The 27,196-nt window shown below is 40.3% G+C and overlaps 1 protein-coding gene across 1 annotated transcript in view; it reads right to left on the reverse strand.

Moving 5' to 3' along the window:
- Positions 1-1,870: 1,870 nt before the first annotated feature.
- Positions 1,871-27,196, reverse strand: part of RAD21 (RAD21 cohesin complex component) — a 34,982-nt gene continuing 9,656 nt past the window's right edge. The window contains exons 2-14 of the mRNA XM_032765273.2: positions 26,123-26,294; positions 18,323-18,452; positions 16,944-17,043; positions 16,136-16,242; positions 14,795-14,998; positions 13,980-14,105; positions 13,670-13,792; positions 12,733-12,956; positions 11,583-11,733; positions 10,969-11,120; positions 9,621-9,770; positions 6,370-6,453; positions 1,871-3,709 (exon numbers count right to left, since the gene is read on the reverse strand). Coding sequence (XP_032621164.1) covers positions 3,518-3,709; positions 6,370-6,453; positions 9,621-9,770; positions 10,969-11,120; positions 11,583-11,733; positions 12,733-12,956; positions 13,670-13,792; positions 13,980-14,105; positions 14,795-14,998; positions 16,136-16,242; positions 16,944-17,043; positions 18,323-18,452; positions 26,123-26,266 — 1,887 coding nt within the window. The 5' untranslated portion in view covers positions 26,267-26,294 and the 3' untranslated portion in view covers positions 1,871-3,517. The remainder of the gene's footprint in view (positions 3,710-6,369; positions 6,454-9,620; positions 9,771-10,968; positions 11,121-11,582; positions 11,734-12,732; positions 12,957-13,669; positions 13,793-13,979; positions 14,106-14,794; positions 14,999-16,135; positions 16,243-16,943; positions 17,044-18,322; positions 18,453-26,122; positions 26,295-27,196) is intronic.

A 27,196-nucleotide genomic window follows, 5' to 3' on the forward strand; every position in this document is an offset into this window, starting at 1 on the left:
GGTTTTTCGCCTTCCTCTGCAGCGTGGGGCATGGGTCGCTTGCTGGTGGATTCCCTGCAGCTTGAGGTCTTCAAATCTCAATTTTGAGGATTTCAATAACTCAGTCATGGGTTCGGGGTTGTTATAAATGTGTATGGGTAGGGTTTTGTGGCCTGCCTTGTGCAGGAGGTCAGACTAGATGATCATATTGGTTCCTTCTGACCTATGAGTCTATGAGTCTAAGTTTGAGAATTCCTGCTTTAGTCAAATACAATTTATTCATTCAGGGTAACTGAGTGAATTGTGGGCATGCATTGTAGAGGTTGGCTAGATAATCTAATCTGTTATACAAGAGTCATTTCAGAGATCTCGTTTTCTTTGCAGGAGCAAAATATTGATACCAAGGTCAAGTTTGATTTTTGGATATGCATGTACATCTCCAGTTGAAATCAGTGGGAGTGGCATGTACATATTAAGAGAGCTGTACAGTTGTCTTACCACAGTGAAGGGTTAAATTTGAAATAAGCAAAAGCATTGGTATAAGGCAGGCTAATTTTAGAGTTGGTTTTGGGAATCTAACCACTACCTATATATGATAATCAGCTGTCTTATATCACTTACCACCACAGGACTTTGGAAATAAAATATTTCAGTGCTAGAATGAAGTTTCCACAACAAATGTCAAAAGCCAATAGTATTGATTCTATAGGATCCAGCCCCCGACAATGCCATTCATTTTCACTGGAAGTCACTACTTCATGATTGACTTCTTAGCAGATGTCCCAAAGAGCACATCTGACATGGTCAGTAGCATGGACTTCAGAAGCAGTTGTCAACTGAGAAACAGATTAAACGGGACAGAATAGAAGATACAAAAAATTGGCAATGGACCCAAAATGATCAAGGATAAGCAAAATGCAATAGACTGGATTGCAACACGCCCTAAAGGCAGCCATTGACAGACACCTGCAGAACTACTCCATGACAAAATCCTGCTCCTGACCAGAAGCAGACAAGTAAGAGGAACATGGAAAGCAAAAGGAGACCTCATGTGTGTAAGGATGTAAGATGCGATGAAAGAATTACTGTTATAAATCTATTGATCTATTTCATTTATAAAGGCCTTCATTCAATTGGTTTAATTCATTCTTCGCTTTGGAATTCTCCAAATCCCTGATCCCAACCTAGGAGATGGAGACAAAACTAATACACACATACAGTATTTTTTTTTTTCCAGTCAGTCTGCACTCCACCAAAGAGTTCATTTCTTAGGCTGGTTAATAGCAAATATTTGTTCTACTCCATTCTACAACATCATTTGTCACATGGCAAGTAGTTCACACGCCACTGAGGTGAAGGGAGGGAAGAATTCAGAGCTTGGCAATTGCACTACACTGACATTTTTTCAATGGGGATAGCATAGGTTGTATCAGAAGTGAAATTAATGCTGGCATGTATTAACAGCCTATCCCATTGCATCTCCCAGATGATCTCATGTAGTTAATGAACAGAAAAGCATGATGTATCCTCTGACTGTGAAAGTGAAGGACTTTGAGACAAGCAGCATTTGCTCATTCCCCTTGTTGGACACTGTCCCTTATGCCCCAGGAGCTCGCAGCCCCACTGCCTCGAGCATTGCACTGGCAGCGCAGTGAGCTGAGGCTGCAGGGGAGGGAGGGGCCGGGGGCTAGCCTCCTGGGCCAGGAGCTCTGGGGCCGGACAGGACAGTCCCATGGCCTGTAGTTTGCCCACCTTTGATTTAAAGTGTTCCTTCCTAATGGAAAAAAGTAATTACACGTTTGAGGGAGTTTAAGAACTAACTTCTCCTCCTAATACCAAAGTAAGCAACATGTCACTGAAAGGTACTCAGACAGGATATAGCACCAGTACATAACAGCTTATAACAATTTTTATTAGAAAAGTTATACATACAGCATCACCTATTTTCAAGAATATCAACCTTGAAAAGCAACAAAAAACAGACTAACAAAATGCATAACAAGAAACTAATGACCTTTCTATAATTAAACACTCAAGTTATCTACAATGTCTTTTTACAAAGGGGCAAATCATGGTTTTACAGGCACATTATGTTGAAAATAAAACTGCAGTAACTATTTTATACAATTAACTTTTTCAACAATTATTAAAACACGGTCATTATGTAGTCTCAATTTTTAAAACATTCACATAATTTTACACTTGAGTATACACTGAAATTTCAGAGTCCCAAAAGAGAATCATTTCACAGAAGTGCCAACATTAAAACCAGAACTTTCAGTGTGAATAATTTTGCCCTAAAAAAGTTAAGACGTGTTTCCATAATCAACATATTCACATAATTTCTGATACTATCTGGTCCTAACAGTAAAGCTTTTATTCTTTATAGTAAAACCCAATAGGACTTATTTTGCAAAGCTGTTAAAATGTTCTGAACAGAGGAGTGTGCATTATTGGAAAAAATTGTTACTAAAACTATAAATATATCTGAAGAGCCATTAATACACTTTACACAGCAACATTTGCTTTAAGTGTAACTATGTCTGCTTACTATATATTTAGTTTGCTGTCCTTTCAGTACAGGTTGTGTCTTGATTTAATTCAATATTTTACAAATGCAAACTATTCAACTTCTCCTATGCTCATCTCCATAGGCTTGCTTAATGTCAGAAAATATACAATCCAGAAGTGTGTTCTTTAAAAAAGTTTGGGGTTTATGTACAGCTCTATCAAACCTAAAGCACATGGATATTTTAAGTTTTAAATGAAATTACTAGAATTATTTGCTGCCTATTAACAGTAGCTAGTCATTATCAGTAGTGGACTGCAATGAGGTGATAAATGAAAAGGAATGTTTTGTCTAAGATGTTTTACACATACTCTGTCCTTCTGCAGAAGTAGGATCAGTTATAGGAAGTGCTTTCCATAGACATCTGTTTTCCTTTAGCATCAAGGGCTACAAAATCCTACTGCAAAAATGACAAAGCAAAATTCACATGCCAGGCACTACCATTCACACTGGCAGCTGCAAGAGACCCATGGTACTCTGGAAGAAAACAGACACAGAAATCTAGGGAAGGAAAATTTCATTACTATGAGAAGCAGACAGAACATATTAGACAAGTTTGGCAAAGTTTTTAATCAGACAATAGGTTGGCCTTTCAGGTTTACTTGTGTAGGTTAAAAATATCATTACTCAATTAAGCTAGTCAAATTATAGTAAGACATTTTCATTGTCACAACATTACATGCACCAATATTGCACACATCTGCTCTGAATAAAACAAACAATCTTTATCTGGGTCCTTGAATTGCTTGTCTTGTTTTTGCAGTTGGAACTCAAGCCATCCACCCCAGCAGTGTCACTAAAAATGAAAAGTGGTAATTTTAAAATACAAGAACCAAAACCAAAAGAAAACCAAGGACTTTGTACAGACAATTAAAATCTAAATTTTCTCCAATGGTCTTGTGGGCCCTACACATGGGGCAATACATATGCACTAGTGAAATTAACACTAGCTATGATGTATCTAACCATTCAAATAATATGGAATCTGGGACCAGGTGTTGCAATGATGTCACTGTATGGCTCTTCTTGTGTCAGCTCTATAGCTTGCTGCTTTTTGAGTACCAAGAAACTGTAGAATTTTGCTGCCGCTTGTTTTCTGTTTGTATTTCTGCACAGCTCAAGCAAACTGATAGATTCTGCTCCAGTCTTCGCAAGAGCCCTCTGGAAAAAAAAAAAAAGAAACACAAAAGTTGGTTGATACCATAAACAATCCCTGCAAAATTCTACATATCCAATTATGATCAACACTGATTAGTACAGAAGTCAAATATTGCAAAAGCTCAAGAGCGTTTTGGCAGCTGTGGGTTTGGTGTCAAGGCACTCATTAATGGGTGCAGGATGTTTTAATCAGCAGGGAGGGGCAACTACATTCAGGATTTGAGGTTCCACTTAATGTCATCCACAGCTGCTGGGGCAGGAGACTTTACTTCTCCTCCAACTCAGGATACATTGGCTCTCAAAGTAATCCCCATTTTAGCAGGGAGCACACCTGTGATAGATGCACCACTAGTTCTGCCAGAAAGAACAATTAGAGAGATATAACAATACATGTGAGATCAAGTAACTTCAATCCTCTGGTAGAATCCCAAGCCACTTAAAGCCATATGCTTGCCTGTGATTCAGTAAGTATTTGGGAGAAGAGGCATATTACAGTAATCAAGTAAAGGACAAGATTTTCAGAAATGACTAGAGATTTTGGGTGCCTGTGTTTTTGGATGCTCAACTTGAGATTATTATTATTATTTTTTTTTAAGGGGGCTTGATTTTCCAACAGTGGGTACTTCTGAAAAAAATCAGACACCTTTCTGGTGAGAGCATCGCAAATCACTCCTTTTTTCAAAATTGCTAGGGTTCAGGAGAATTGAGATTCTCCTAGCCAACAATAATTTTGTAATGACAGACCAAAGTGACAGTTTCTGCTGAACATAAATTACAGTTAGTAGATGTACATGTACAGAACAGTTTGCCTTACAAAGTCTATCGAATGGGAAAAAAATCCATGGATAGTCAAACCAAAACAGAAGTATCCACAAAGGGGTTTGCATGAGTTTAATGAAATTAATTTTATTCCTTTAGTTAAACTGATTCAACTTATAACAGATAAGCCCTAAGGTGGAACTCCGGCATTGTATTCAGAAGGAAGTTAGGATGCTTCTGAACACGAGCTTCATCTGTGAAGAATTTAGTCAAGACAGATTACTGATGTTCAGTTTTCAGAATGAGAAATCTGTGATATCAACTAAAACTTCCATGTATGAAGTGAGCTCACAGGTTCAATGCGACACCAAAAGGAGCTTTTATCAGCAGCTAAAGCCACATTAATATTGCACAGGACAGGCAGGCTTTTAAATAGGGTATTATAAATGCTCTAATCGCCTCTCCCTAAAACAAATATTGGGAAAGTGGGTTATCTTCAGTGTCTGTAGAAATTAAAGAGCTGTCAAATGAATTGAGGGAAAAAAGAATCCAGACCGACAGGTCAAGGAGATCAAGTAACAAGTATAGGGGGCCTTTTTTGTATCAGATCGCAACCATTTTCTGTTCAGATTTGTGCAATCTTATGCCCAAATGCAAACTAGTACTCATGTCAAGCAGCTAGGGTTCAGACAACTGATCAGAAACCCACCCCCTCTCCCCAAGAATTATGCCTACAAAGGGATGACTTCTAGACTGAGATGTAGCAAGGTGATTTGATTCGGGGAGTTCAGTTCAAACTTACCTACTGACCTCCCCAACAACGCTGAGAATCATATTTATTTCAACCAGGAGGACTGAGAATGTGTGTTTCTCATGAACTTGCTCAGAGAGATTTTGCTATGAGAAAGTAGTAAAGTCATATGGAATTTCTTCTATAGCTTTTAAGAGACTCTAGTGCAGTTTTTTCCTGGTGCTTTGTGTGGAACCAGTATTTTGTTGTTCAGAGACAGGAACAGAACTCTTATGTCCTATTCAAGATCAATCTGATCCAGGTGCTCCAGATTCAGGTAGAATTCATACAAATTCACGGTCAGTTAAGTGTAACAACATCTTGAGACATGGCTTTATCCCACATTTGTAGGGTTTCCTGAGACAGCAGGAATGATTTTGTTTTTCTGCAAACTGATATAGAATACAGTGACTTGACTCTCTGAATTAAGACCAATTTCAGGGATGCACGTTCTTCGAAAGGTTCCCTCAGACAGTTGCTCAAGCAGCAGACTGAAGGTCAGGATCTCAGTCATGCGTGTGTCTGAAGTATGTGAGAATAGTAGGAAGTACAGCTGTTTCTAGTATATATGATTGGGTGTGAATGGTCTTTTCAATACTGAGCTGTGTTCATATGGTTCTTGGCCAATTTCACTGAGTACTACTTCTCTTTGTTGAAGTGGTCAAGAGTATTTCCATAACTTGAGATATTTGCTAACCAAGGTTAGGAGTTCCGAATGCGGTCTGCAGGCAGCTGAAAGAACTGGAGGTGCCTAGGTTCCACTCCAGGAGCTGGAATGTGTTACTCGGAAAACAATTAGGAATTTGAGTTTTTGGAGTTCCTGCCTTTGCTGCAAACTGAAGTACAGACCCAAAGGTAGAACACAGACAGGTCCTACAAGTATCTGGCTCAACTGTCCCTCTATTGAACACACGCTTACTTTTAGAGAGTGCTTTCAATGATTTTCGTAATCACAACCTACACTTTTTCTATGCTCATTTCAAAATCAAACCTTTAAACTGTCAGTCAGGTATGTGGTGTCTACTGCCAGCCTAGCTTTTACTTGACATGTTCATTGGTCAAAACACGTTAAACTGGTTCAAGAAGTAATTTTAAAGATAAGTGCTATATGTACCTGAAGACCATGAAGCATCTGCTGAGTTCTCTTATTCCATCTTCTTTCTTCTTGATCTTGATCACCCCCCGTACCATCTTCTTCCTGCAGCCAACAAAAAATTCACACTTAAACACCTGTAGGCTTAGGTTACTATTTACACACTTAAAGTTTGAAATGAAATCCATGTTTCTAGAGTTGTTTTCAAGCACTCCTCTCCTCAAGCCAATCAAGAATTTGCTGGAAGGTCACGATGGCTTGACTTATAAGGGATGAAGAATGGCAACACATACAAGGAAACTGGATATCCCGGTGGGACTTAAAATAATTGACAAAAGGGTGCTTGTCTGCCCTTATTATATGTTAAAGATATGTTTACACAGCAATTAAACACCTGAGGCCAACAGTAGTGAGGAGGCCTCACTCCCCGCCACGCCTGAGAGGGACAAGCCAGAAAAGGAGCGGCAGGGGGCGGAGCCACCCCCACCTGTCCCCGCCCCCCCGCAAGTCAAGGGGCAGGACAGGAAGTATAAAAGCCTGGCCCTGGAGCTCAGTTGGAGGGAGGCTGCCGGAGAGGACAGATGCTGCCCTGTGCCCAGCCTGCCCTGTGCCCAGAGGAGCGCTGGCTTGACCTGCCCCGTGCCCGGTATCTGGAGGAGCTGCCTGAACTTCCCGACGCCCCGCATCTAGACGAGCTGCCTGAGCCACCCCACACCCGGTACACAGAGGAATGGCCTGGAGTTCCCGATGCCTGGTATGCTGAGGAGCCCATGGTCTGGGACCCACTGGACAGCACCGGCGGATGGAAGTGGCCCGGGGGCAGCCGACCCTAGTCAGGCTGCAGATTCACCTATAAGCCTATGTCAGTGTGTTTCGGTCAGGATCCCCACTGACCGTCAGCGGTGTTAGCCGCTACTAGGGCACCGGGCTGGAACGCAGTGGAGTGGGAGGGCCTGCATTCCCCCTGCCACCCTTCCAGGGGTGGCAGACTCCCCCTCCCCTTGACCTGAGGAGGCCATTCAGACTGGTTGTTTGCTCAGTCCTTCCTGAAGGGCCTGAGCTCTGAGTCGCTTGCTGCCCTGAGCCAGGGCCTGGGCTTTATACACCTGAACTGCTTATTGCCCCGCCCTGCCCCAGGGCCTGGGCTTTTAGACTGCTTGTTTGCTCAGCCCTGAGCCAAAAGGGCATGAGCTTTGCCACTGCATTTGGTGCCCTGCCCAAACCTAGGGCTGAGCCCCCGACTAACTGTGTATTGTTGCTCAGCCCTGCAGCAGAGGGTCTGAGCCCCCAGCTAACTGTGTATTGTTGTTCCGCCCTGCAGCAGAGGGTCTGAGCCCCGAACTGACTGTGTGTTGCTGCTCAGCCCTGCAGCAGAGGGCCTGAGCTCCCAGCTAACTGTATGGTGTTGCTCAGCCCGGAAGCAAAGGGCCTGAACTCCTAATTAACTGTGTGTGATTGCTCCGCCTTGCCGCAGAAGGCCGGAGCCCTCAAGTGACTGGGCATTGTCACTCAGCCCAGAAGCAAAGGGCAGGACCCTGACCGACAGAGTGTGGTGAGCCGGTGTGGTTCCCCTCTGCCCTCAGGGAGGGTTGAGCCGGTCCCACTCTTCTACACCGACCCATGTCCAGTGATGTGGGCTTTTGCTGCAGAATTGTCATGCAGCCCAGGGGTTAGCAACCTTTCAGACGTGGTGTGCCGAGTCTTCATTTATTCACTCTAATTTAAGGTTGTGTGTGCCAGTAATACATTAACATTTTTAGAAAGTCTCTTTCTAGAAGTCTGTAATGTATAATTAAACTATTGTTGTATGTCAAGTAAATAAGAGGTTTTTAAAATATTTAAGAAGCTTCACTTAAAAATTAAATTAAAATGCAGAGGCTCCCGGACTGGTGGCCAGGACCCGGCCAGTGTGAGTGCCACTGAAAATCAGCTCGCGTGCCGCCTTCGGCACATGTGCCATACATTGCCTACCCTGATGTAGACATTCAGATTCTTGGACTCCCATGAAACAGGCATAGAAAAGTGATTTGCTCAAAAGCTACAGAGGAAATCTATGGCATCACTGAGACTAGAACTTCTCTCTCTCAATGCCCATTCCTGCACTTCAAGAGCATCCTACCTCTCCTTATGGAGAGTAAGCTCAACTTTTAAAGGAAGTGTTATACATTCTAAAACTTTCTGAAACACTGAAAATGCTAGGTAAGATTGCAAGCCAAAACCCATCTGCTTTAGTAATCTTCCAATATTTAATTTCCTTTTGCTTCAATTAACACTGTTCAAAGTAGGATGAAAACTAATTTACAGGCTGATTTGCGGCTTTCCTACTGTCCCACCATCACTATGTTTAAGCAAAAAAAGCCACTGCCTATTGGCAAACGCAGGAATTGCAAGCTTAAGGAGATGTCCTTATTTCTAGAACTCTGATGTGATAGTTATGGGTTTTCAAAACTACATTTTGGTGCCTGTCTGATCCTTTTCATTGTACCGCAATAAGTTATATGTACATTATTCCTCAGTGCATGCATATGGCTTTTTTACATGACCACAGTGCTATGCAGACAACATTGTCAGGTTTAAAACCTACAGTGCAAAAAAGTATCTTCACCCAGGCCATTCATGCCTTATTTTTTAAAATTCCTATTACATTAACACTCAAGAGGCCACATCAAGATCAGGGATCCTTTTCAAACACGTAAGTTACAATCTTTGTTCCAAAGAATTTCCAGGCTAAGAATGAATTTAATTTGTCACTTATACTCTGTTTACTTTTAAATTCTCTCTCAGCTTGTGCAATGGAAATAATTTAAGTCAGTTTCAGGACCATAATTATGTAACATTTGTGTTTCAAACGCCACAACAGAGTGCTTAAAATTCTACAAAAGAATTTTAGATTTGTGAAAACGTTTAACTTCATCTTAAACTTTTTTTTGTAAAACTTGTTTTTACAAAATTGATCAACATTTAAAATCTGATAACACCCCCTGAAGTTCAAAACGTAACACGTATAGCTGTTAACCGTATGTTAAGTACAGCCAATACCTCTCCTATCAGTTGAGCAGCTCATCAAGTCAAGCATGCAATCAGGAGTATTCTCCATCTCTCAAAGTTCTACCCTTTGTCTCGCTCCCCAAGTAACCAGAAAATGCTTCCTTAGCTGAAACACTTAGTTTAAGGGATGTCACAAGTAAAGAGATGGCAGTAAAAATATCTTCAGGAACCCCACTATTTCCTGTGTCAAATCTATAGACTGATCCTCAAGAGCTCATGCCTACCTCCTCCTCCTCCTCCTCTTCCTTCTCTTTTTCCTTCTCCTTCTCTTTTTCTGGCAGAAGTTCCAGCTCTGGTATTAGTTGGCAGATATTTTGAGGCTCTTCTGGTGGCATTTCTACAGGTGGCATTTCCAATTGTTGTAATGGCTGAGGCTTTGAGAACACACAAGATATTAAAGTTAAATGGGAATTAACATGAAGGTTTCAGCTACTGCAACTTTTAGACTGAAAATCTTAAATATACACTTTGGCATCTTTATAATCCCACAAAATTAAACTTAATCCAAGTTTCTAAATTTTAGACACTTGCTACAAATAATCCAAGTGTTCTTTGCAAAGAAATACCACATTTATTTTCCTTAGCTCCCCATAAATACCTCAAATTTTAGATTCCATTAAACCTAGAAATTCTAATAAAATATTAGAAACACAAGTCTGTTTCCCAAGAAGTTGGTTTAGTACATCATCCTGGGAACTGATCTCACTACAGAGAAATATGGTGTACTTTGGATTAGATATAGCTTTAAGATCGCCCAGATAGCCAGATGCATTGTTGTATAAACCCCATTGTCAACTGATGGGGGAAATGCCTCTTCAATGCATTAAAACCTATGGTGGCATCCTCTGTGGGATAAGAGTGAGGACACTGGTATGAAGGCACTAGCTAATATTTTCAGAAGTGACTTAAAAATACGGTACTGAAGACCCCATTCCCCACAGATCGTGGAGAACTGGAAACACACTGCTTGCTAAACACTGAAGCAGAGGTATCCAAGTTGTTAAGTGCTCCTCATCCTTATAAATGAAGGGTGAACACAGACAATTGAGGTTTTTCTTGCCAAAATTGTCTGCCAACAAGCAATTCTTTACACCAAGAGACAGCAGCACAAGCAATATTATAACTGTGTGTTGCATTGAATTATATCTTGGTGAAACCTGCATTAAATTACATCATCTATTGAGTGGTTATAGAAGCAACTCTCATTGTAAGAAGTATTCTAAATATGTTAACAAATGCATTGGGACATTCTCTTTCCTTTAAATGTAAGAGCTTAGCATAGCACCAGCTTTTCCCATATAGACCTTTTTACCACGACCTTACTGTTTTGGGGCTGGTTTCATTTTTACTCAAATTCTGTAGGACATGGTCCCAGAGCCACCTTGATATGATTCTGTGGGGTGGGGGCTGGGAGAATTGCTTTGAGGATTTGTAGCAGAGATTAATACCACCATTTCCTTCCCACCAGAGAATGTTATCTGTTTCCGGATAAAGGGATGCTACAGGCTCTCTTTACAGAGGATATAGTCACCACTCCTGTGTAACTCACATCTTCACTATAATCTTACTCACAGGTAATACAGGCTCTGGTTCCACTTGCTGAGCCTTGCGCTTCACACCTGTTTGAGGTGGTGGGGGTGGCATGACAGATTCATCCAAGTTGGTTCTGCTGCCTTCCATCATTGATTCCTGTAGGCGGCTTGGCTCTTCCAAGATAGGTTCATCTAGATTTTGTGATATTCAATACATTTTATAAACAGATATTTTGATTCCATTGTATATATAGTTTATAAATAACCATGTCACTCACCAATCAACTCACAGCACCTCCAGAGTTTACAACAATTAGGTCCATATTTTCATACTCACAGTTTTTGTACTGATTTAATAAGATTGACACAAAAGTCAATTTAGTTAAATCAGTGCAAATGTGTGTACAGATCAGCCCTTAGTGCCCATTTAATCCGCTGGACATAGCTGTCTCATGTAAGTCTGCTACATTTAGAAAAGATCTACCAACAAAGGAGTTACTGACCGTAGCAAGCTATACAATGAGTAATTACAAAGCCCTGTGCTACATAACCTAGGTAAATGTTTCCCCTCTAGTAATTTAAAATAAAGGACAAATCCAAATGAAAATTAAGCTTTGAAAGGAAGTAGAGCATATTGTTTAATGAGTTACAAACCAATAACATCTCGCTGTTGCTGCGGTTCCTCTCTGGGCACCTCTGGGTTTTCAAAGTCTTTAAGGAACTCATCCAAGTTATCAGCTTCTCCACCTTTCCTCCTCTTTCTGAGGTCTTCTGGTACAAGAGGTGTAAGACAGCGAGTAAAAAGCTGTAAGAAAAAACAATCACTCCTGTAGACTAGTAATTCTCTGATCTGTAGTTAAACACAATTTTTCACATTATATTTGTTGCAGAGATGGACTTCTCGTTATGTGTCCTTGTTCTAAAAAGCTTCTTTCCCTGAATGTTAAGAAATTGTTATATATCAGCAGGCTTGGCCGAATCCAATTTTTTTTTTTTTTTTATAGCTTGGACTAATACAGAAGTTTCTTTTTAAGCATTTTGTCGATTTAAATTTTTCATAGCTGTGCAAAATTATAGTGGCCAGACTATACCTATTTAATGAAAGTAGATGCTAAGGGTATGGCTACACTCGAAATTTCAAAGCGCTGCTGCGGGAGCACTGCGGCGGCAGCGCTTTGAAGTGCGAGTGTGGTCGCAGCGACAGCGCTGCATGCACTCCACTTTCTCATGGGGATTAGCTTGCAGTGCTGGGATCCGCGCTCCCAGCGCTGCGGCACTGTTTACACTGGTGCTTTACAGCGCTGTATCTTACAGCGCTCAGGGGGGTGTATTTTTCACACCCCTGAGCGAGAAAGTTGCAGAGCTGTAAAGTGCCAGTGTAGCCAAGGCCTAAGAGTCAAAAAGGTAAAGATTAATAATAGTCTAATCAAATTCTCAGCATATATCGAAACAAAGTAAATAGCCTTCAATAAAACTACGTGGTCACAAAACACTTTTCTTACTTTCACTGTCTGCAAATTTCAGTCAGATGAAAATATTTTTTTCTTGGCTTGTGTGGGTGGTGAAAACCACTGATTGACATTTACTGTTAAAAATCTAATCCTTTCCAGCCTACATATCAGTGACTGAACTATATGCAGACTCCAGAAGTTTGTTTTCAGTTGAAGCAAGTTTTCAAAAATGTACCAGTTACCAAATGCTGCTAATGCACATTTCTGCTTGCTATATAAGCTTTCAGCCTCACCCACATGATCAGTTCTTAATGTAATTCATTTAAAAATAAACCTTCAGAAATCTGTATTACCTTCAACAGTCTGTTGTTCCACAAAGGCTGAGCAGGCAGAGAGAAAAGTTTTTCAACTCCTCCTGTCTCTTTCCACATCATCAATTTCTTAGTGGGAGGCGCTAAGTCCAAAGTAGTGACAATATCAGAGTAGTCACTTAATTGGGCTCTAATAGTCTTGCTATCCAGCTCTTTCACACTGTCTACAATCAGCTTTCTCTTCCTCTTTGCTTTGGTTTCCTTGACTGTTGAAGACAAGAGAGAGGAAAACAGAGACTTGATACTATGTTACAGTAAAAATCCTACAGGCTCCTAAGAATTCCCTAAATTTAAGACAGTAAAATGTCTTAACTTATTTGATGGCAGCACTAAATATTTGTACAGTGCTTTTAAGATGTGAACTGATATTAGCTTTTAATGTTACCCATACTGTAGACCAAGTAAATACCAGTCATTTTGCTAGCAACTCAACTATGCTACTATCCATTTTGACCAGAGTAACAACCAAGTGTGTTTTAGTAATAACTGAACTAAAATTACTAACAATATTTATTTTCCTTCACGTCAGCATGAGTTGCTTCTTATACACTCCAGACAGCTATGTCCTAAATATAATTTTAGTATGTAGATTTTAATTTGTTTCAGTAAAAACATGTCTGATTTAACATACAACAGTTATTAGATAACTAGACAAAAAACTTCAGGTTCTGCCTTAGCAAGGCTGATATTCCAATATGTTCGACTGCACTGTATATGCTCCAAGCAAGACAGCTGGTAGTGAATTTCTTGGGAAAGCAAGACAAAATTCCATGTTCCAAAAAGAAAATGGGACACCCCCCCCCACTAAACTGAGTTAGCAATAATACCAAGAGATTTTTTTCTATTCCACTAACTCAAGGTTTTCCTAGATCAAAAGGTCTCATATTTCCATTAAAGTGTTCTCAAATGGCTTACTTACCAGTGATGTCAATAGGCTCCAAAGCAAAAGCTTCTTCTTCATTTGGAACCAGTGTTGTTTGATCAGTCATAGTTGGTAACGGTTCAACTGGATCTACTGAGTCTGGGCTGTCTGGTCCACCCACTACCAAACAAAACAAAAGTTAAACATCTTGGACTAAGTTGGAACACAAAGAAAACACCACAATATATCAACGGGTTCAACACAAGCTTTTATAAACTTCAGTCGACAACGTGTTTTATTATGAAACTAAACAATTCCTAGTGAGATAGTTTTAAAAATGAAACTTAGTCCCAGATTAAATACTCACTTGATACGTTATCATCATCATCCAGATCATCATGGGGAGGCTGTTCTGGCATCATTACTCCACCTTCTGAGAGAGCAGGTGGGTCATCAAAGATGCCTCCATCATTATTACTAAGAAGTTTGTCATCTGAAATAGCAACAGAAGAATCAGTTGTAGTAGTGTGCATAAACAAACCAAAAACCCCCCAAGTAATCAAAATGTTGTACACTTATAACAGCACAGGAAACTAAAGTACTAAAGATATACAAACTATCCGAATTTTTTTTGTAGCAGTCATGCTCCCTCAAAGGAAAAAAAATGTGCTTTTTTTAAAGTGAAATCCAGCAAACAAACATACAATATTAAGTCAAGTTAGTTACCACACTTGTCTGTTTTATTGGTATGCTGTTAAGTTCGGACTACCCATTTATACTTAATGTTTGCATGTTGCATGCAAAGCTTAAGTCTATCATGCAAGAATTCCACAGGATTTTTTTTAAAGTTCAGGGATCATATTAAAAAGGATCCAACACTTAAGTCTCACTGTATAAATTTAATCCCTCCCAAGGAAGTCAGAGGGGTTTAAATGAGGCAGAAGATTCACATACTAGTTTCTCTTCCAAGCCTCACACGTACAGTGAAGTGCCTTGAATTTGGGAAGTGATTTAATTCAAACTGCGTATTTTAAAATAAAATGGTTTACTGGGATAATAATTATTAGACACTGTACAAACAACAACAAAACATGGCCCTTGCCCCAGAGAGCTTACAATTTAGACAGAAGACAAGGGACAGTTAACAAAACCCAGTTGCTACACTAAATTTCTCAAACATACCCAATATTCCTCCATCATTTCCTTCTCCAAAATTGTCATCCTTGTATTGGTCTTCATATTCCAGGTGGTTAGCTTTCTCATTAAGATGACTGGTGCTCTGTTCAGGCTCCAGTAAAAGATTGGACGCACTGGTACTCACTAGCATGTCATCCTCAAATGCACTACCTTCTCTCATCATCTCACGATCATCCATTCCAAAATCACCTGCAAGAATATAATTTTAGCCAAAACAGATAAATAATTTAGGTTTAAGCAAACCAACAAGCAGATCATTAATCACTTCACTTAATCTATGAAAAAATGACCCACTAGATAATTTTGTTCTATAATTGTAATTTCTCGGTAAATTTTAGGACTATTTCTGTTCACCAAAATGCAGTTATATTTCTATAGTTTTCAACCCTTTTACAATTTATCTGTTAATTACTTTCTTAAATGTAGAGTTAATGGTGGACACATTGAAGACACCTTCTTCAGTGCTGTTTTAATTTCAGAGGTTTGTTCAAAACAAATTCCTCTCTTGTCCTCCTCCTGATGTTCTCTCTCTTATGTAGAAAATATGTTCTAAGCATACCTATTGAGAATGGCTTTAGTACTGCACCAAAACATTTAAAAATATTCATTTTAGAGGCCTCCATTGGATCTATTCGAAGAAAAAGCTTCCTAAGCACTAAGTTTGTGTTTAATGCATATCCAAAAACAGATTAACACCAGAGAGGTCTATTAATCCCGTGTGTAGACTACTGATTAACAGGTTCCTATTTTATGGATAATATTAAACAAGCTTGGTGCACAGAGAATTTTAGGATATTCATATACATTTTTATTAGTTCTAAAGCAACTCTTTGTACAACGATACACACATCAAGAGATATTGAAACAAAAAAAATCTTAGAATACCACTTTGATCATTGCAATTGCTCCGCCACTAAGAAAAACTTATAAGGAGTCAAAAAGTTATTTCTGAATGCAAATGAAAATTGGTAGAAAAGAGCTGCTGGATAATGAATTTAGACTGCCACATTTAAAGAGAAAATTAACATTTCATACATTCACTTAAGCATTAATCCACCTGACAAATGGTTATTGTGCTTCGTTATAAACAGCAACAATTTTTTTGTCTATTAGATGACAGATTTTTGGAAAAAACTCATCCTAGAATGAGGGCATTCACTCTTGTAAAAACATTTGACTAATACATCTAAGTGATATTTCATGTAAAATTCTCACAGTGCTAATTAACCCACTTTTTGTAGTATTTCCACAAGATTTGTGAAACTTTCATTCCAGTCCAAGAGCCAGCAAAACCTAACTTGTATTAAAAATATTAAAGCATTTTACCAAAGTCATTATCCTGAAGAATACTGATGTTGCCCACTTCTTCTCTCATTGTAATTTCTTCCACTCTACTCTGGTTTAAACTGAATTGTTGAGCCACATCAATATCACTTAAATAAAAAGAACATACAGTTTTAAAAGACTTTCCTTGATTATATTTGATCAATTTAAAACGATTTACAGGTTACTTAACAGACTATTGTTTTATTAGGAAACCTGCCTATAGAAATATATTGTGTACTTGTATAAATACAGTCATGAAGACAACCCTAAAAAATGTAACAAACAAATATGACTTTAGGATATACTAAGAGTGAGGCAATAGAAAAAATTGAGATCAGTTTCTAGAAAGCTAGGAATAAAGAAAAGCTATAGATATACTGTGCCTCTTGTGGCACTAAGATTAATTTTGGAATAACATAAGCTCCAAAAAGTACTTATGAAATTCAGAAGTTACATTATCTATATTCAGCAAAAGTTTAAATTTATATAATGCACAGCAAAGAGCATTAAGCTAAATGGTTAGGAAAGCATAAATAACTTGGAACATATTGTGACTTATTTCTCAATTTACACAATGCATTTTAAATTTAACTGTAAACCAAATAAATATTGGCATAGCAATTTGCATTCCAGGAGTTCCATAGGCAAAACAATCCAGGCAAAAAAAGTATGTCATTTTTTTAAAAAGGTTAAGTATCCAATTTGAAATGGTACTTATCTGCTATTGTTTGTGTTAACTAATAAATTTAGATTTGAAATTGCTACTCCAGAAAAGCAAGCCTACTTTAGTAAGAGAAAGTAAGCTTACTCTAGATCAGGCAATGGCTGGTCAAAATCATGAAATTCCTCAGGTAAAGTGATAGCATTGTAGGCAGCTTCTCGATTTTCCTCAGGCAAATCAACAACACCTGAAAAGGAGAACACTCAGACATAAGTTTCTATATCTACACAAAAGATGGGATTCCCCCCCCAACAAGCTTGGTGTTGGCCTCTCTGCTCCCTGAGGCAAGACTCCCATTGTCTTCAGTGGGAAAACACCAAGCCAATACTCAACGAGTCTGAAAAATCCCACTCCAAATGTTTTTGTTACAGGTGAAAGTTAAATGCAATAAAGCAGGCAGTGAAATGTCACTGAAAACCATGGCAATATACTTGAGACACTCTGGATCAGAAAGGGACATCCAAAAAAACTAAATAAAAATGCTACATACTTCTTCAAGTCTCAACTTTTTAAAGCTGTTTTGTGCCAGTTTTCAAAAATATGCCCCTGTAAAAAAAACAAAACAAAACAAAACAAAAACACACACCTCGATTCCTTAAGTTAAGTCCCCAAGGCCACATTTAGGCACTCAGAAGTACTGAGCACCCAGAAGCTTCCACTGAAGTCCCTTCTGAACAATTTCAAATTGGCAAAAAATTTTAATAATTCCCACACTAAAATCAGAGATAATCAACTAAGTTACTCAACTTAAAGTTGGGTTAAAAGTAGTTTCAGGTATTAACAACATCTGTTCCCTCCTTCCTCACCTCCAAGTCTCCCTGCCAATTCTTCTGGTTTTACGATCACATTCTCCTACTTAAATTATTTTTCTTTGTTGCTGTGTGAAACATCCACACAATAGGAGAAACTGACTATCCTAAGGAAAACAGTCATACCGAGTAGACATCAAATACTGTAATATAAAATACACATACCGAAAAGACATTCCTGGCAGTTATTGCAGCTTAAGTATTACTTTTACAGTTGCAGACAAAAAATGTTTAGGCACAAGGAATAGGATAATAAGATAGCATCTCTTTGAACAGCTTGCTTCTATATTTCCCTTTTTCACCTCCTGCCTGCATGGCCTCTTGATACTCCACTGGTTCCAAATTCCCCTCAGTGCTTCCAAATTGCATGTGCAGCTATTTAACAAGCAGCACATTCCCATATCACCTGCTGAATAGGTCTTATTGACAAGAGTGCTGAAACCTTAGTCCAGAACACTCAACTGAAGCAGTGCTAGGGAAGAAGCAGAATTTCAGCCAGTCAACTGAAAGATGGTATTTCCCTATGCAAAGGAACACAAACTTCTCTTATTTCAATAGGAGCAACAGGAATGTAAAATGGTACGCGTGCTTATTAAGTCTCACTACATATTGTAATGTAACTTGTGGGGAAAAGTGTTTAAGATACATGACAAGTACCTGGACGAAAAGCCATCTTGATCTTAATGAAGGCTTCATTACAGTCTGCAAGAAGGTATTTAGCTTTCCTGTGGTAGATTCTAACAACTCCCAATAAGAGATGTCCTGAGGTTCGAAGTGCCATCTTCACCTAAAAATATATTTACTGATTGCAACAACAGGTATATCTTGTTTATAAAAAAAACAAACAGTACTTTCACAGGAGAAAAAAACCTCTAGCAAGACTGGCTTGCACTAAGTTTTTCTTATGACACACTCCTTTTACATCAATTTTAGGATAAACAGTGAAGCATCTCAAAGTAACTTTATACTGCCAGAGACAATATTAAGCAACAAGTAGTAGTTTGCAAACCCCATCCTTTCAACTAAATCTGAACAGCCATTTGTTAATTGTACTTTGTACTATTTCAAGAAATATCTACAAAAGTAATACTTAATATAGTGTATGCGTTCAAAAAGTTTTACAGTCAGTTCCCACAGTGGGATGCAACTAAGTATTCCAATGCTATACATGGGGAAACTGTCCAACCCCATGGAGGGAGACAGCATCAGAGCCAGGATGAGAATTCAGGGAATTCCTAGCTTTAAGCCCAATATTTTGATTACCACACTATTAGTATAGAGTGGCATGCAGGTTTAGTTTGTTATTTTTGCTTAGGGGAAATGAAGAGAAGGCCTGTTACGTTTGCAAACAAAGGGGTATTCATTGAGTCAGCATGCCTAGCGATTACAGCAAATGCTTTATTTCCTAAACATTCAAACTTAACTTTATTAATTAAAACTGAAACATGTCACTTTGGAATAGATTAGTAAGCAGCACACAAAACCAAATCCATCTCACTGCATCCTGTATAGCTTCTTCATGCCTGTGTTTCTTTGGTTAACCTTCAATCCTGCTCAAATTTGTGGACATCACCAAGATTTAATAGGTGGACAATGGGGTCCTCCTGGTCCACTACAGGGGCCCCAGGCTCTATGATAATACAAAACAAAGAACAGAACTAAACTGCATATTGAACCAGAAATAAGGTTAAAAGTGACTGCAGGCAATGAGGAAAGATTTACTAATAGTAAATCTAGAGTTTCACACCAAAATAGGAAATAAAACAGCACAGTTAAAAGTTTTGGGAAGCGCACGAAGAAGCAGCTGTATCCATCACATTAAAACAAATTTGTGTTCCTCTTGTCACCAAGTCTCAAACGGTTTCAGTGGTTTTTTTTATGTAACCAAGTATCTTATTTGCTGCAGGGAAGGAGTGCGATTAATCAAAAGATGTGACCAGGAAAGAATATCTTCAGTGGCTCATAATCTGAAGAAGTTTGAGAACTGTGTTGACGGATAAGTGGAATAAGATTTCCTAGGAAGATTAAGTCCTAAAACTTCTAACCTCAATTAACTGAATTACAGATACCCAGGCTTTTCATTACACACAATAATAAAAGCTCTTCTGAGCCTCCAGAAACCAGATAAAAACACACAACCCCCCCTTAAAAAAAACAAAAACAGATTTTAAGAATGCCTAGCTCTGAAAGTCTTACAAAAATCCTTGCAAGCCTCAAGGCACATGCATAACCCTGTGAGTGAGCATTTCCAAGGCCTTCGTTCTCATCCTCCTTTCTCTGACTCCTCCCTGGGTTGTCTAATGAGGTTCTTGTCTTAACTAAGGCTTTGTCTACACTGGCAAGTTTCTGCGCAGTAAATCAGCTTTCTGCGGTGTAACTCCCCGAGGTGTACACACTGCCAAACCACTTAGTGGCAGAAACTGCGCAGTTTCTGCACACTAAAGAAAAACCACCCCAATGAGAGGTGTATAGCTTTCTGTGCAGAGGCTACAGCGCCACTGTGCCAGTGTAGACACCTGGTCGATTACAGCACTGCAACTGGCCTCTGGGCAGCCCCACAATGCCTGTTCTCGCCTCTCTGGCCATCGGTTTGAACTCTTCTGCCCTGCCAAAAGTGCCCAACTCTGAGCCCCACCCTTAAATTCCCTGGGAATTTTGAAAGTCCCCTTTCTGTTTGCTTGGTGATGTGTGCAGTGGTCTCAGCATCTCTTTCCAGGTGACCATGCCTGCTCCACGGATCAGATAATCTCCTGCTTGGAGCAACACCAAGCTGCTGGACCTCATGAGCATTTGGGGAGAGGAAGCTGTCCAGCCCCTGCTGTGCTCCAGCCGTAGGAATTATACCACCTATGGACAGATTTCACAATGCATGACAGAAAGGGGCCATGACCTGGACACATTACAGTGCATGGTCAAAGTGAAGGAGCTGCGGAACGCCTACCACAAGGTGAGAGGGGGAAACCGCCACTCCAGTGCTGTGCCCATGAGCTGCTAGTTCTACAAAAAGCTGGACATGATACTCGGTGGTGACCCCACCTCCACTGCGAAGGCCACTGTGGATATTTCAGTGACTCGCGTGCCAGTAGAGAGTGGACTGAGCCAGGAGGAAATCTTGGATGAGGATGTAGAGGGGGACCCAGAGGCAGAGGACGACTCGGGGGTCAGAGATGCATGCAGCCAGAGGCGACAAGCCAGTCACATGTATCGGAGCTTGGCAAAGCGCAAACAGGAGGCGGCGGCCCTGGTAAGTGGCTTTGATTTTGGCAATCATTGAAGCAAATTGTTGGGGGCATGAGGGTTGCAGAAAGCAGGCTTGTGTCTGTACGATGTGTGTACAACCACATGCCTAGTCTGAGCGGCGGAAGAGTGTTTATTCACTCCCTCACGTCACTGGAATCTGCCTCAGACCTCCATGAAACGCTCATGAACATAACGCTCATGGACATACTGGGCAATCCGCTGCCGCACGTTCTTTGGCAGAGCTGCTTTGTTTCTTGCCTCATTAAGGGTAACTTTCCTGCACCACGCTGCCATCACTGCACTCTGCTGTCACTAGGGACCATTGCTGCACACAGGCAAGCTGCATAAGGGCCAGGGCAGAAATCGCAGTTTTGGAGAAGACGGTCCCTTGATTCCCTGCTCACTCTCAGCAGCGAGATATCTTCCACAATTAACAAAGTCTGTGAAAAATTATAAGCCTCCCCCACACCTCCCACAGTGCTGGCTCTCCCCAAGAGACAGGTGCCCAGTGTACAGTAGGTCCTGGAACACTGATTTCCCCTGCCCCTGTGGTTACTCGTCACTTTGGAGGTCTTGAGGCTCATGTGTGCTTGCCTGGGTTCAGCCACTTAGTCACAGGTATGTGAATAGTGGTTGTGTTTTAAATCACTGAATCAGTGGTCTCTGTGTTGCAAACAATACTGCTGCTGTAAAATGTTGCATTTTGGCTTCACAGATATGAGCACAGGAGTCCAGTCTCTCCTCTTTGTTATCACCGGCTGAACAGTTGTGCAGGATTGGAAAGCGGCCACGAAAAACTAAAGAGGACTTTCTGCATGATGTCATGATGTACTCTGCGGTGCGCCAAAACGAAGCCACGGAGCTGCTCTTAAACATTATGAAGCGCCAAGTGGACATGCTCCAGATGCTTTTAGCATTGCAAACCAAACACCTCTGCACCCACTCTCCCCTGAAGCGGCTGTCGCAAAACTCTTTACCATGATCTCCCCCAGACACCACCACCACACTCTTACCAACCTCCTGGTTCCAGTCTGTACACACTGCATTCCACTCCTGCCCCATCACAGTCCAGCCCTGCGGACTCCAGTACCCACTGCACTCAGCATCCGTCTCTCTAAAGTTTAGCCTTGCTGAAGTACAGTACCCACTGCACTGTACTCCAAAGGACAAGGCTGCATATGATACCTGGACATACACAAATCTTTAACCATCCTGGCACTCTGCCTCCTCCTGGGACCCTCCCTGACCCCCTCCCAGTGCTGATGTATTCTTTTGTTTGCCTCTCTCCTCCAGTTGTTTAATAAAAGAATTGTTTTGGTTTCAAAGCAATCTTTATTCCCTTAACTGAAAGTAAACAGAGCGCTGCAAAGCAACAGCCAATTTTCTTAAACCTTCACAGTGCATCGTCTGCACCAATCACAATCACCTTCTAGCACTATAAGCACTGCACTCCCGAACATAGCAACAAATATTAGTGGCTTTCAGCTTCAAATTCAGGGTGGATAAAAATCAATGATTTTTTAAAAAATAAATAAAATTGGATTATTTAAAATTTAAATGGTTTTCCCATCAAAAAACATCATCAAAAAAATCTGATCTAAAGGAAGTTTTAATTAAGATCCATGATGAGAATCTTTGAGCTATAATGTAATACGGATCATAAATTCTAATTCTATAGTATAAGACAATATAGTCATGTAATGTTTAAGAAAAGTTTTGTAAATGAGTTCCAATGGTTCATGGATTAGGGACCCAATTTTATGAGGTTCCAGGGGCTCGTGTATAGATTATTTAGGTTAATCTTCCTATCTGCCGAATGGGATTCGGTGCTCAGTCTAGAAGATACCATCAGAGATGCTTGGTTTTGCAGTTCTCAAACTGTGGATTTGTCTCCCCAGAGGTAACATGCTTGTTAACAGTCAAAATGTGACAGACAGAAACAAAAGTGAGAAACAACAGGCCTCAACGCTATTGTCCCTCTGCAAATTTGCGTACATAAGAGTCAATCCCTTACCCTTCTCTAAAAGTGCAAAGTTTCAAAAAGTTCAACGAATAGAAGATTATGGGGGGAAGAATAGATCTGGACAAGGAGAAGTCTGAGGGTAAATGTGAGAAGCGAGGAACATATGCTTGTTTTTTTTTTTTAAATATTATGTGGTTGCTGTTGAAGAAAAAATCTAGAATACGTAATGTCTTCATTTTAGTTAAATAAAACAAACAGTTTAAATGTCTGTCTGGTGATGTTCTCCTCCTAATACAGCATGGCAAGAAAATCCTTCAAATATTAATGATTAACCTGTTGAACTGGAGATAGTTCACCTCCCAATGACTTTATAAATATCTGCTTCAATTACCTTTGGTAAATGAAATAACCAATCATTCATTTTCTGATATAGCTGTAAAACTAATCTGAAAAGTTTTCAAAATAAATCACTTTAAAATGCATAGTGTGTACCTTCTAAAAATGAAACCTACATCGATCTCTGAGTTGTGAAGAATACGTATTAAGGTTATAACAACCAACAAGAATGCACTTTTATGTAGAAAACCAGGATTAAATCGAGTCTTCCTGACTAGTGATTTAAATCAAATCCACCCCGTTCAAATTGCTGCCTTGAGGCATCCCTGATCCTTATGGCCCTGCACTGTGCCCCTCTAACAGCCCTAGTCTCTGGCTGTTCAAATTCAGGCTCCAGACTATGAGCCTCAGTGGTTCAGCCCTGAGTGAAGCTTTCATCCTTCCCTTCACAAATATTATGGAGTGTACAAACCACGGCTATAAGCATAGGAATATTGTCATCAGCCATGTCCAGCTTCCCACATAGACAGTGCCAGTGGGCCTTTAAATGGCCAAAAGCACACTCACCAGTCATTCTGCACTTGCTCAGCCTGTTACTGAACTGTTCCTTGCTACTATCAAGGTTCCCCGTGTATGGCTTTGTAAGCCACGGCATTAAGGGGTAGGCAGGGTCTCCCAGGATCACAATGGGCATTTTGACTTCCCTTACAGTGATCTTCTGGTCTGGGAAGAAAGTCCCTGCTTGCAGCTTACAGAACAGACCAGTGTTCCGAAAGATGCTTGTCTCCTGCACCTTTCCAGAACAGCCCGTGTTAATGTCTGTGAAACATCCACAGTGATTCATAAGCGCCTAGAGAACCATAGAAAAATACCCCTTCCAATTAATGTACTCGGTGGGTAAGTGGTCTGGTGTCAGAATTGGAACATGCGGGCCATCTATTGCCCCTCGACAGTTAGGGAAGCCCATTTGTGCAAACCCATCCACAATGTCATGCATGTCTCTGGGCAATGTTGGAACAGCATGTGATTAATGGCCCTGCACACTTCCATAACACGACTCCAATTGTCAACTTTCCCACTTCGAACTGGTTAGAGACCGATCGGTAGCAGTCTGGAGTAGCCAGCTTCCATAGTGCAATCGCCATGCGCTTCTCCAAAGACAGGGCAGCTCTCATTCTTGTGTCCTTGTGCCGCAGGGCTGGAGACAGCTCATCACACTGTCCCATGAATGCGGCTCTCCTCATCCGAAAGTTCTGTAGCCACTGCTCGTTATCCCAGATGTGCATGATGATGTGATCCCACCACTCAGTGCTTGTTTCCCAAGCCCAAAAGCAGTGTTCCACTGTGGTCAGCACCTCCGTGAATGCCACAAGCAATCTCATGTCATAGCTACTAAGCTTGGCGAGATCAACGTCAAACTCCTTTTGCCTTTGTAATTTAAGGAATAAATCCATTGCCACTTGTGATGCATTAGTGAGAGCGAGCAGCATATTGGTCAGCAGTACAGGATCCATTCCTGAAGACCGAAAAGGCAGAGTGCACAGTACACAAACCGTTGAAAGACGGTGCGCTGGAATGCGAAGCAATGCATCACGGGGCACTGGAACTGGACCCAGGATGTCCCGCAACCCCCTCCGCCTTCCCACAATTCCTAGCAGCAGAAGAGGAAGAGATGCTCCGTGGGATAGCTGCCCAGAGTGCACTGCTCCAAATAGCGCTGCAAGTGTGAACATGCTATTGCGCAGGTAGCTGACAGTGTGAAAACATGACAGTGGTTTCCATTCAGTGCTCTGAGCGGCAATGTAACTCTGCCAGTGTAAACATACCCTTCAGTTACAAACTCTTGTAGGCAGGGAATTAGCCTGTTCTGTAAAGCACCATGCATATCTACAGTGCTCTGATTAATAGAGGATTTAGCTATTATATTTGTGTATATTTATAACTCTTGTAAAGATCATATTAGCTGCACTGAATTGACAGCCAGAACATCTGTTTAGCTGAAGAAAGTGTTTATGCATACTAGGAAACAAGCTTTAGGTTTTTTAAAAAAATAAAAAAGCTTTTCTCTAAGGCATCCAAATGTCTGCTGTCAAGTAAAACAGTTTATATTTGACTTATGTGCACATAACTAGTCCATTTTTAGAGGCAAGTTAAAAAAGAAAAACATCCATGAACACATAAGACCTGAAAAATCTTCCCTCTGATTACTAGGTATATGGTAAGAAAGTGTTCCATTCTCTCCCCCTTAACTGTGAGGTTATGTCCTTCAGGACTTTTCACAGTTGCTCTGTTGGCTGTAGCTAATACCAAGCAAAGCACCAAAAGCAACTTAAGGCCTGACCTGGGGAAAACTGTTCTCAGCTACCCAATAACATTACTTGCTATTTACTACATTTTTCAACCCTTTGAACATAAAGGACAAGAAAGAGTATTTAAATAATCATTCTTAATTTCAACAGCTCTCAATGTCAAGCATATTCAAATATTACCACAAGTCTTTTGAAAGCTACTTGCTGACAGGTACAAGATGTTTTTTTCCCCCTTTCCCTCTCCCACCATAAAAAATGTCTATGTATACACATGATACGTCAAGATAATTCAGATAAAGATACTCTGCATAAAACCTATTAACCAAAGAACCAAATTTGAAACCTGGCCACTTCTTGCAAAACTATAAAATAAGAATTGAGTGAAAAGCTCAGATTATTTCGTAGAATACAGGTATTCATAGATTTCTTCATACTTCATGTAAAACAATTGCGAGCACACTTTTTTCATTAAAAGAGTTAACATTTTAGAATTTTTCAGGTTAGAGGTATCAGTATATTAGTTACTTCTTGTATACTGATCATGTGCTGTCGTAATTTCTCTCTGCTGAACCAGCAACATTAACATCAAGATGACTGTAAAATAGATACCTTAGGTGAGATGATACTCTCCACGCTGCTCTCTAGATTACACTCGAACACATGGGCTTTGGTTAGCTTCTTATCCCAATGGGCCGCTAGCCAGATTTTGGCCAGCGGCCCACGCTTGCTCAGGACAAAATGAGCGTAGAACATTGTCCCAGCCGCCTATAAAGGTATAAACCTGTAAAGAAAAATATAATTTTATACTGAATTGGGTTACTGCAAAAAATCTCACCATATGTATATATAGCCTCCAAGTGGCATATCAACATGTTTTCTTTTCAACCAGCAAGATTCTAGAATGGTTTTGTACAAGAAAAAGGACAGAAATTTTCAAGTAGAACAGAAAATGCCCCATATACCTTGAAATCTGAAAGGATTTTGTTCAAGATAAAGAGAGTTTTGCTAGTTTTTTCCCTCATTAGTGGCTATAAGTTTATAAGTGTAGACGTTTACTGCACTGGAAACTTGAGCAGGTAAACTAGAAAAAAGTTACCCCTACAGAAATGTGGGGCTGGAAGGCTGGACCTCAAAAGACATTTAAGTCCATCTCCCAGCACTGAGGCAGGATTAAGTATACCTACACAAACATCTGCCAGCAATGGTCTAAGTTTATCATCATCCTTGACTATGACCTGTGGTCTCTTATTAGACCTGTCTATGATTCTTCCAAGAGCTCATTTCCCAATGCTAGTCACTAGGACTCCTCCATTGTAAAAATCTTTATTCATGCTTCCATCTCCATTCATCACAATCTTCTACAAAGCCTTATAAAGTGCCAGCTATTCAGACCCCAGCACATATGGAATACTACTGACCCAAATTTTTTCACACAAAGAATGATCATCCTCAAAGAGTTCCTGCATCTTTTCATTCCAAAACAAAAAGTTAAGATCTACTCATTCTACAAGCCTTCCATATGTTTATTCCAGGGGTTCTCAAACTGGGGTTCGGGACTCCTCGGGGGGGGGGGAGGGGTGGTCACGAGGTGTCAGTCTCCACCCCAAACCCCACTTTGCCTCCAGCATTTATAATGGTGTTAAATATATAAACAAGTGTTTTTAATTTGTAAGTGGGGAGGGA

Source organism: Chelonoidis abingdonii, chromosome 2, assembly GCF_003597395.2.
Source record: "Chelonoidis abingdonii isolate Lonesome George chromosome 2, CheloAbing_2.0, whole genome shotgun sequence".
In the NCBI taxonomy this organism is placed as follows: domain Eukaryota; kingdom Metazoa; phylum Chordata; order Testudines; family Testudinidae; genus Chelonoidis; species Chelonoidis abingdonii.